The sequence below is a fragment of the Bolinopsis microptera genome, chromosome 10, assembly GCF_026151205.1.
Source record: "Bolinopsis microptera isolate Bmic1 chromosome 10, MBARI_Bmic_1.0, whole genome shotgun sequence".
Lineage (NCBI taxonomy): Eukaryota > Metazoa > Ctenophora > Tentaculata > Lobata > Bolinopsidae > Bolinopsis > Bolinopsis microptera.
The window spans coordinates 8,756,359-8,768,442 of record NC_087081.1 but is presented as its reverse complement, the minus strand read 5'-3'; the positions used below and the strand labels follow the sequence as shown (position 1 = coordinate 8,768,442).

The 12,084-nt window shown below is 38.7% G+C and overlaps 1 protein-coding gene across 1 annotated transcript in view; it reads right to left on the bottom strand.

Annotated features, from left to right (window-relative positions):
• Nucleotides 1-12,084, bottom strand: part of LOC134821589 (hemicentin-1-like) — a 41,024-nt gene that overhangs the window by 25,079 nt on the left and 3,861 nt on the right. The window contains exons 7-18 of the mRNA XM_063832290.1: nucleotides 4,861-4,988; nucleotides 4,259-4,368; nucleotides 3,879-3,970; nucleotides 3,548-3,694; nucleotides 3,189-3,317; nucleotides 2,800-2,980; nucleotides 2,360-2,550; nucleotides 2,072-2,215; nucleotides 1,423-1,575; nucleotides 966-1,081; nucleotides 557-798; nucleotides 128-354 (exon numbers count right to left, since the gene is read on the bottom strand). Coding sequence (XP_063688360.1) covers nucleotides 128-354; nucleotides 557-798; nucleotides 966-1,081; nucleotides 1,423-1,575; nucleotides 2,072-2,215; nucleotides 2,360-2,550; nucleotides 2,800-2,980; nucleotides 3,189-3,317; nucleotides 3,548-3,694; nucleotides 3,879-3,970; nucleotides 4,259-4,368; nucleotides 4,861-4,988 — 1,860 coding nt within the window. The remainder of the gene's footprint in view (nucleotides 1-127; nucleotides 355-556; nucleotides 799-965; nucleotides 1,082-1,422; nucleotides 1,576-2,071; nucleotides 2,216-2,359; nucleotides 2,551-2,799; nucleotides 2,981-3,188; nucleotides 3,318-3,547; nucleotides 3,695-3,878; nucleotides 3,971-4,258; nucleotides 4,369-4,860; nucleotides 4,989-12,084) is intronic.

The following is a 12,084-nucleotide window of genomic DNA, read 5'->3' as shown; positions in this document are numbered from 1 at the left end:
AGCAATCATTTGTAATACTTTTAGAAATTATATCTATCTTATATCCTTCTAATTTAATTTTAAAACCTAAAAATGATAAATTCACTATACATGATAAATTCACTACATAGACGAAGTCAAGCCCTACCTGTAACATCACAAGAAATAACAGCCTTGCTTCCCTCGTCCACAGTAACTTCCTCAGTGGGCTTGGTTGAGAACTCCAGTCTCTCGGTTAATGTCCTGATGTTTACCAGCAGTCCCTTAGAGACCGCCCCACCACCAGGAGTGTTGACTGTGATCCTGTACTGTCCTGCATCTGCTAGTTGGACGTCCTTTATTAGCAGTTCCTTCCCTGACTTGTAGAACTCAATCCTGGGCGTTTTATTGTTATTTTTGCTGTTTTTGGGGTTTTGTTGTTATTTTGTTGTTATTTTTGTTGTTGTTGGGAGCTTTGTTGTTATTTTTGTTGTTGCTGGGGGTTTTGTAACTATAATATATTAGTATATTCTAGTTTCCCAATCTTACAGAGACTCAGGGCACGACTTATCAGGCTTCGTTCCATACGTAATCTCACCTAGGGTCAGTGTCGGTGAGGATCTCACTAGCATGAGTCCACTGTACGTTCTGTTCCACAGGTAAAGGCATCATATGGAACTCCACAGTCAGCACCAGACTCTTTCCCAGCAGCTGGTTCTCCGAGGACCGCTGCTCTTGGATGTCGTTCTGGGTGATGACCACCACTTCTGCTGTCTCCTCTGTTCTACCTGCGCTCGTTTCTACAGCTACTTTTACCAGGCCCCCTTCTGCGGCCGTCATCTGGCGGGGAAAGTGGGTTGAAATGACTATTGTGATCAAACTTTCAGACGTTCTACCATGGAATTAGGGTGTTGAAGGTTGGTTACCCCATTAAATAGTTTATACTTTAAGCCGCTAAGATCTTCTCGCTATTTTGACGTGACTACAATTAAGGTGACCGGAGTTACCTGACTGCGGTAGAGGGTGAGGTAATTGTCAGAGAATCTAACATTGGAGTCTCCCTGGTAGAGTCTAACATTGTTCAAATACCATTCTATTTGAGACACTTCTGGCACAGGGTTACCTGGAAGGAGGAAACAAGTTAGGAGTGGATACAGTTACAAAGCACTGTGATTTTGTCAAGTGTACAATGTACACCTCATTAAATAATTTTTCTCTCTAAAGTTAACATGCATCAGAGGACCCTGCGATTAAGCATGAATCTGCTAGATCGGTAAGAGGTCAAAATATTTGGTGCAGTTTGCGATTCTTAATAACTCACATAACTCTAAAATTGAAAATATATACACGCAAATTAAAACGCACTCCTGATTGTTGACGGTAATGAACAGAATGTTGAAGTTATCAAAAGTATCGTTATACGTACAGTTATAAATTAACAGTTTATCCCAAACAAACACTGACCTCCCACTTCTATGTTGACGATGAGCTGCTCGCCACTCCTCCCCACATACGTGGTCTCACTGAATACCACCGAGGGGAGAGCTGACGTGACAGCTAGCTGCATGGAACCCTCCAGGGTCACTGTGGTTAGTTCCACCATCACTCTGTAGTTACCTGGACCGAGGTTATTATAGTTACTAGGACATAAGGACACGTGACATAATTATTAATTACTGTTACCTGGACATGGTTTATTATTATTTATTGTAGCTAGTACAGTAAAACCCCGATTTACCGTGGAATTTGAGGGAAAGGAAATAGCCGCTGTAAATCAGTATTTTGTTTGTTCAAATTATATATAACCTATATATAGGTTAAACCTTATTTTGGGAAGTAAATGACCGCGGTAAATCGGAGTTTTACTGTAATTGACAAGACGTGTAGTACTGGTTAGTTTCTTAAACAGCTTACTAGACGTTGGTATTTACACATGTTAACTTTCAGCTCATTAATGAAGAAGATAGATTTAGATAGAGCTTTGTCCATAAAAACGTTGATTTAACCTACGTAAACGGTGTAATGAAGATAATCAAGTTAAAGTTAAGAACTATCAGCTAAAACTAATTAGCCCTAATTAATTAATAACAATTAAGAGTCCAATTGTCCTTACCCTCGTTAGCAGAAGTAGGGTTGGATATAAGAAGGTTGCTCCTGGCGCTAGCAAACGAGATACCATCCCCTTCCAGTAGCACGTTGTTATCCTTGTACCATGTGACAATACCACTTGTAACTTGGCCTTGAGAACGTGTCGTGACTGAGGGGGGAAACACGGGGTTATCTACTGCCAGGAGGGCTCGGTTTTGTGATTGTTGGTATAAAAAAGTTACTGATATAAATATAATGATACATTTAAAAATAGTATTGATCAGAACCAACGTAATGTCTTCAAGAAACTGACCTCTAAAAGACAAAGAAGCCTGTGCGTTAGTCACATCAGCCAACACAAACGGAGTCAACACCTCCAGTGTGACGTCATCGTTGATAACCAGGTACGCTATAGCAGTGGACGTGTACTCCCTCCCCTCCGTGAACGACACCGTACATTTGTACTCGGCTGCATTCTCGTGCTTTGCATCAGTTATCGTTAATCTGCAAGCGGAGTATTGTTATGCGTGGGTAATCATGTTCATATTAATCAGCAGTATTGAATATTGATCGGTTTTTTCCCTCCACACCGAAGTTTGATGATTTATTTCCTCCACTCAAGTGAGAATCCAACTTCGGTTCTCTGCTTGGGGTTCAAATTGTTAAGGCCCTGAGCCTATCAACCACCAGGAGAAAAAAAAAACGAAATCTACAATGCCACGAACAAACTGTGATTATAAAAGCAACTGTAACCTGTGGTCAGTCTCTCCAGCTATAACAGCTCCGTTTTTCTCCCACTTGTATGTGAGAGCAGCAGAACTAGCAGCTGCGAAGCAGGTAAACGTGACGTCACTTCCTTCTGTTACTAGAGCTGTTTCCGGGGTTACCGTCACCATGGGATCACCCAGCACTTTCACGTTTAGTTCCTTGATTCCTGAGAAAAATCTGTCTAGTTTCTTTATACAAGCAAACATTTCGTTTGGATTATCTTTCAAACTAGTTTCAACAGCCATACAACTTTAAAGTTTAATCCATAAAATTCTGTAAATAATCAACAACAACAACAAAAAAACTGAGTAAATTAGTATAGAGTGAGACGTGAGTAAATAAGTTAGTAAATTAGAGTGTTTCCAAAAACCGACCGGAGGAAGGAGCCCCATTGTTATCAGTCTTGTAGACGACAGCATACACTCCGTTGTCATTAGCATCACTGTTCTCAATTGTTAGTTTGTACTGCGTGGAACTCAGTTTCTCCGCTGTATACCTTCCTCCTGGGTCAATTAGGTGATTAATTAATTAATTAGGATTATTTAATCAATCATTAGGAGAATTAGTTAAAAATTATCCAACTCAGTTTAGATCATTATTTAGCTCAATATGCGAGTTGCTAGGAACTTCTAGAATAATCAACATACGACCGAGGGAAGAGCTGGAACACTTTCTCGGACAAGAAGAGGAAGAGGAGGAGGATAAACTCTACAAACTTAAACTCTACACTAACCTGTAGATATAGGGTAGACACCCTTATACCACGTGATCTGATCCACTGAGAAGGCACTCCCCCGATCCGTGAAGGTAACCTCAACCTTCTCCCCAACCGTGTAGAGAGCTTTAACCGCTGCTACTTCTATATTCGCACCGGATTGCTCTGTGATAATATTGGAATGTTTCAGGAGCCACTATGTTAACTCACTTAACAATGATGAAAAAACAAAGATTTAAAAATATTGAATTTATATGTACAGTCGTGTGAGTGATGGCTAATTTATGATTGATTGTGAGCAAATAATTTATATTTTCTGGAGGTTGTGGATTAGGTGCTCCCCACAAACCTATGGCGGATAAGGTTACAGTTGCACAGCAGATAGCACATTTCCCTGCACAGTCCGTACAGTCCACGCAGAGACTCTCGCCTCCCGACACTCTGTGATAAATATTGAATATTAATAAACTTTAATGATTTACTAATTCAATTTAATTAACTTTAATAAGATTGATTGATGATATAAAGGATTACACAAACATGGTTGAGTCAGCTCACAGAGAATGATGATTAATGAACAAAAAGTTATAGATAAACATAAATAAATAAAAATAATTAAATAATTTCGGCTTCCTGTAATTGGCTGGTTACACTTGTGTAACAATGTGGCTGTAGGAATGTTCGAAGTAAAATAAGTTTTAGATTTAAAAAAACTAAATTTCAAAGAACCTGCAGATGTAACTAGTGTAGTCAGAGGCTCTGGTAAGTGCTATGTTTAGCTCTGTACCCTTACCTCCGACCGTCAGCCTGTCTCCTGAAGCTTTTGTGTCTAAATCTCCCTGAAATAAGATGACGTTGATACCTAATTGGCAAATGGTTTTGGAGAACATATCTGAACCAAATATATATATATTCATCTTGTTATACAAATAATACAAATATTTTAGGTTGTCCTCTTAACTGACATACAGATCGATTTTAAACGTATCAAAGATCTCAGATGAACTGTACTTAGATGAAGTCAGACTGTATTCTCTGACATGTCACGATTAAAACACGCATACAAACAAGCACACTAGTGAGGATAGTTAATAATTATCCGATATATTCATATAACAACACTGTAGATAAATACATGGAGCACAATTAACTAACTAACTAACTAACTAACTAACTAACTAACTAACTAACTAACTAACTAACTAACTAACTAACTAACTAACTAACTAACTAACTAACTAACTAACTAACTAACTAACTAATTACCAAATCAACTAATTAACTAATTGCCTAATTACCTAATTATACTTATTACCTAATTAACTAATTACCTTGTACCAGGTTATCTCCTCTAAAGTAGGATGAGGATCACTCTGTATTGTTACACTGATAGTAACAAATGTCCCGTACCTCGCTTCAACATCTCCTTCTACAGCCTCAACCCGCACTCCTTCCCCGTCTGAAACACACATAGTTATTAGTTATACGGGTAAATAATCTATAAATAGACGGTTTCGGGTTTACTAAGAGATTTAACGAGAATGAGTTTCAGAACGTTATATATATATATATTATAATATAGTACGTTTCGTTACCAATAACTTTCGCTGAAATAGGCTACGAAACTTTACAAGTTTGCTATTATCAAATCGCGTAGATCTCACGCAACCTTTGGATTACTGCAGTCAATAATAATGATAATGTGACCTCTTATATAATCAGACCATATATTATGTGCAATGAGTCACAATGTCTGCTGTCACCAGAGCATGTCAGCGCGCGACGGTCAAAATAACACCAGCTATGCCGTGTCACGTGGGCGTAGGTTCACTAATTAGTAATTCTCGATGTCGATTTTCGTTGAATGGGATGAATTAGAGAATAAATGTATCAACATTTAAGAACAAAACATATAAAGATTAAGTCATGCATTTAACGATGGCACAACTGTGGCAATCATTTCCCACACAAAAAGAGTTTGTGGTCCTGACAACAATTTCCAGAACGTTCTCAAGTATTTTGTAACTTCCATTTTAGTAAAAGTAATGTCAGGTAATATAAAATCAACATCCCTCCTTCACTTTTGTTTTACTTACATTTTAGTAAAAGTAATGTCAGGTAATATAAAATCAACATCCCTCCTTCACTCTTGTTCACTTGGTTTCTTTGAAAGCTTTACATTCTGTTATTTGGCAGGTAAACGTTATTCTCAGATCTCAAATAAGCGATCAAAATTACGATAATCCAAGAAAACGAGGGGGTAAATGACAATTTATAGAGTAATACGGTGACAAAAACCATAAGAGATAACTTCAGGTCTCTGTGAAGACCAACAGAATACAACTAACAAGTACATCAGATATCAGAAAACAAAACTTACAGAACAGCTGTAACAGAACAAAAAGAGGTTGCAGGCCCATTTCATAATAATGACACGAGTTATACTGCACTGGTATATTGGAGGGACACTTCACTGCATGAGCAATATTTAGTTCAAAACAACTCTGATAGGATTGCCATTTGTTATCATTAGAAATGTGATACATGGTAAAAGGTCGTGACTACAACAACACTGATGAGAAAAAACAAGTTTTAACATGTCCTAACATGCTAACAAGGACATCTCATGTAGGGAACTTATCAAAAACAAATAGGAGGAATATTGCACGTGCTTTGGTGCGAAACTCAAAGTTCTGGGATGTATGAAACCCCTCTCCTTTTCCTCTCCCTCAAATCCAGTAATGTTTTATGTATGTTACTAGTGTAACCCGTGCCTACGGCCGGGACTTCACTATCGCAGTTGAAATGCAAAAGTATAAACCCGCCTATCATAATATTCGAAACACACATTACATTTTCATAGTTAAAACGGTGGGAAAGTATGAACTCGCTCAGTCCGAACAGACCGCAATTTAATTCTGAGTGCCCCTCATGTATCTTATGAGTATTGCTGAAAGCACAGTGTAAGGCCTACACGGACCGCCTCTAACTAGCCAATCCCTGTTTACATGCCGTGTAGCAGGGGACTAGAAAGAGCTAAACTAGTAAGCGGGGCATAGCCAATACACTATACTCCCATCATTGAGTATATTACCAACCAGAAGGAAAATTTATAGTAATACTAGAAACTTGATCCCACAACCAAGCACATTGCCTAGAAGTCCTTCATTGGACATAAGTGGCGTGTAGCTCCATAAGCCAAAACCAAACCAAAACCAAATACTTGATAGGCAATCTTGATTCTTGAGGTATACACGGCCAAATTACTTAATTATATAGCAAATATGTGATGAGGGGAGACAGAGAGAGAGAGAGCGAGAGAACACTCACACAAACACACTCACACACACACACACACTTTAGTATCACATTTGGGTCACAAAATGATCAATGAAGCCACTTACCACTGGCCGATTTAAAAAACCTTAATCATTTGGCTTGGTCAGAGTGTTGTCGGTACTATATCGAAAAAATCAGCCCCGTAACTCATACCAATTTCTTGATTAAGCCATTCGGAAATTACCCACAGACAGACACACAGACATCTTGAGATTATTATTACTGATTACTGATATGATGACGGAATCTTATGTCATACGGACGATGCAGAAATAAGTCAGCAAGAGATATACAAGTAGCAGTGTGTTAGTAGCAGTGTGAGTGTGAGTTAGACATGAGCGTGTGGTTTCCTAAACCAATAAACAAATACAGTACTAGGTAGTAGTTGTATTAGTAAATATAAGTAAATAAAGTAGGCATATTTTAGTAAATCACAGCTTACTGTACAATGTACAAGGATTACAAGTTCAAACGTAGCCAAAGGAGAATGTAGCAATTATTATAGATAAACCTAGAGTTGCTACATCTGCATGTAAAATTATCTAGAGATAAAGCTAGATCCAAACATACCGGAAATATGACCCTAATTTAAGAACAGTAAAAAAAGAAGGATATAAAATGTAATATATAGAAGTAACGCGCTACACTGAATAGAACTAAGAACGAACCAAGCCTTAACGTGTCGTGAACTCAATCTCCTCTGAATAGCACCATCTATGTCACAGTGATCTATATAAGTATATACCTTGCTGGCACATTGCCGAGTTCTTGATTAATGAAATAAAGATATGACACGGTTCTAGGTGGAATAGACTCTCAGATACTCCAAATCTTGTAATTTATCAACAACAAAAAGCTCTCAGCTGTAAACCAACGATTCAGTGACTACAGACACGTCAATGACTACAACAGAAATGTCAAGCTACAAAACATGATAGAAAATAACGAGAAGACTCCGATAAATAACAGACGTTAGTACCAAGGTCCTATCAGTCCTTATAAGGAAAGATTAGAAACAGTGGCATGCAAGTTGTATGATGTATTATAGTGTACACTGTTACAAAGCTATTATACACACGGTCATGTTTAATAGCTGCTATTATCTTATGTAGTATAGAGAGTGTGTAGTTTAAATTATCGGTGGTTATAAAAGAATTTAAACTGTTTCAAAACAGCTTCGTTTACACTGCAATAAAGATATGTTGTTAAGTATAACTGGGAGTGAAAGTAGACACTAATTAAATTCCCATTAAAGGAAATTATAACTATTACTAACGACTGGTAGTTGATAGCAGGAATTTTAGAACACTATAAGTTACGTCATGTCGCAATTCTTAAAGTAGCATCAAGACATGTCCATTATTTGGGATTAATCAGGTAAAGAGCGGAACAAGAAACGACAGAACAGGAAGAATATCATTGACATGAGGAACTGTTTGTAGAAGCAAGGATTCTGCAGAACTATAGCGAGAGAGCTATAACATAAACTGAAGTGCAGACTCTAACTAACTATCTCACTAAGTTCAGACTCTCTCTCTAGAGCTATTTCGAGCAACAGAGCCGTTACACGTGCAACTGGTTTAACTTTACACTAGTGTATTTATAGTGCTAGGAGAAAGCTGCACACGCAATGTGCCGGGATATTAATTGTTATCAATAACAGAACAACAGGTTGTCGGACTCTTAATTCTAAATATCATTTCAAACATCAAAGAGAGTGATTACCATATGCAAACAGTTCACACAGCTTCCAACGGTGAGGCTAACGAAAACACGGAAAATATGACTACACAAACATTTACACAGAGTATGACGAAGGAGCCTAACCATCTACACACACTAACATCTACACACACTCACAAAGACATTCCAAACACTGGCCCGCTCAGCACACTCATGGAGCGCGCGGTCTGCACGCGGTCACGTGACAATTTCTTCGCTCTCTGATTGGTTGAGAGCTCCCGCTCTGGAACATGATTGGCTGATGCCTGGGTAGACCCTCTACAAGCAGCGTACTGTAATGACGTCGAGTATTACAGGAAATAGTGTGTGTCACGTGGTACCAGTTGTCATGCTAACGTGAAGAGCACGTGATTCAGATATTATGTTTTATACAGGGCCCCTGGAGCAATTCCTAATTGCCAGTGTACACATCGTGTATGTACACTATTACCCCTAATCACAGAGTATTGTGATTCTCCAGGTCACAAAATACCAGGATCAGAATGGAATGCAAGGCACAGATAAAGTCTGATAAGAAATTGCCGCCAATATGTCAGGTGTGCCATTAGAAGGCTAGCATTAGACACAACATGGTTCAGAAGGAAACGTATGTAGTGTGTACCATTGGAACCATTATGGTACATTACGTCCAGCAACGCAAACGTTAACCGAAAAACTTTACCAGGTAGCGATACTCACATACAAGGACTATTTGGAGAATAACCAGCGAGCTTATTTTTAGTAAGCAAACACGTTCTAAAAATATACTGTAATTATCTGATCTATGAAGACAACATGAAGCAGCTAAAGAGTTAATCGCCATTAACTTCCTATTTTAATTGTTGCTGAAGATAAGAGGCCCCTCACTGTCGCAGAACAGGAAAGGTGATTACTGATTATAGCTATATAAGAACAATCAAAATAGGATCCAAATGTCCGCGGCACTTTTACTGGTCCAATTTTTAAGTACGCAGAATATTTAAAGCATAATAAACAGAAAGCCTATGACATGATGAAGGTTTAGTCAATAGTCAGTGCAGAAACTCAGAAAGGTTAATCCAAAGAAAATTAGTTTTACCTGTAAAACAATAAATGGGTGCGACTGTCAATTTACATAGCATAGGTGGGGAAAAAAAAAAAAAACACATACACGATAACATGATGTAACACTGGATATTCAACGTGTGTAATGTGTCAATCATTTGACAACATACGAAGCGTTTTGAAAATGATATTATATAAAAATCTCCTGGATTCCGAAAGCAAACTCCATTAATACAATGATTCGAGGTGACGTTGTTTATGTTATACTGAACCTCTCTTTAAAACACAACAATATTTGTAATAACTTGAGAGCAAAACAATAAACCTCTGAATACTATGATCTATCAAACTGAGAAACTGAATACTGCTGCTATCCACGATAAAGTGCGCTCCAAGGACCCAACCCAAGCTCACCCAGTAAAACAAATGCAGATTACACCAAACCTGGAGTAATAAAATCAACACGACAAAGAAACGTGGATCAAAGATCTAAAAAAGGAGAGAGCAGAATGTAACCTGATACCTAACTCAGCCCCTCTCTCTACCTACACTGTCTCCACACACGCGGGGCAGGGTTCCAACACACGCGGGGCAGGGTTCCAACACACCTGCTAAGCTTTATAAGTGTGTGTTTAGCTATAAATAAGCTATAACACACTAGATAACACACGAGATAACACACTAGATATTACATTTAGAGAAATCATTATATTGTTGTCCTTATTTTTTAATAAATGTTTTGGCGATTTAGAGAGAAATTATCGTCCTGATTTCCAGCAAAGAAGTGATCTAGATGTGTGAAGAATGATAGGTACGTCATTACTAAGCCATTAGAACATGACACTGATATCGGGGTGACCTGACCACCACCTCCGTCATGATAAGTATTAAGTAGTGATCACCTCATTGTGTACTATTACATTTACGGATGTAACTTTGGGTGGTCACAAATATACAGCTAGGGAGGGGGTAAACTCTAAACTCGTTTGAAAAAAGATAAAACAGAAAAGGTTGAAAGTTGATTTCCACTAAAATGTCGGGAGATTGGAAACAGATAAAAGTGAGGGGATAGTATCAAACTCCAAACAGCTCAAACCAGTTCACTTCTAAAATGATGATATCCGTGAACAAGAAAATAAAACAAAGAGAAAATGTAGAGAATCAAACACCATGCATACACAAGGCACTGAACACGACTCCAAACACAAGACCCTGAACACAGCTCCAAACACAATACCCTGAACACAGCTCCAAACACAAGACCCTGAACACAGCTCCAAACACAAGACCCTGAACACAACTCCAAACACAAGACCCTGAACACAACTCCAAACACAAGACCCTGAACACAACTCCAAACACAAGACCCTGAACACAACTCCAAACACAAGACCCTGAACACAACTTCAAACACAAGACCCTGAACACAACTCCAAACACAAGACCCTGAACACAACTCCAAACACAAGACCCTGAACACAACTCCAAACACAAGACCCTGAACACAGCTCCAAACACAAGACCCTGAACACAACTCCAAACACAAGACCCTGAACACAACTTCAAACACAAGACCCTGAACACAGCTCCAAACACAAGACCCTGAACACAACTCCAAACACAAGACCCTGAACACAACTCCAAACACAAGACCCTGAAGTCTGAACACAGCTCCAAACACAAGACCCTGAACACAGCTCCAAACACAAGACCCTGAACACAGCTCCAAACACAAGACCCTGAACACAGCTCCAACACAAGACCCTGAACACAGCTCCAAACACAAGACCCTGAACACAACTCCAAACACAAGACCCTGAACACAACTCCAAACACAAGACCCTGAACACAGCTCCAAACACAATACCCTGAACAAAACTCCAAACACAAGACCTTGAACACAACTCCAAACACACAACAAATGGCCTTGTTCTCCCTCATCATAACATTGCTCACAGGTATTTAAACTTAAAGTTGTATGGAAGGTTACACAGCAAGCTGGCACAGTTTCAGAAGGTAACCAGCAATTATACCATATTCAGGATGGTTGAGATGACTAATATGGTAATAGATTTACGTGTCTATGACTGCGTACCTTCTTCGACTAAAAGGCAAGGTGGTTGGTGACCTGTGAGCTCATTTCAACAGTTCTATAGTTCTTTAGGTTGCTGTCTGGAAAAGGCGGTGCACCTTTTCAACTTATTAGAAAATACTGAAAGTCTAGAACCGTTTTCAGCAGGAATGATTCGAAATACAATACGGACACAAACACCACCTAAAATAGGACAATGTGAGTATAAATCGGAGTGTGACGCTCATGTTTCAACTTTACGAACCTAACAGATATTATTTCCATGATAACACTCGTGGTTCTAATCAAGGGTAAATTTATTAACAACCATCAAAATCGCATGTCAAAACCAAAAGTAGACGTACTATAAAAATAGACC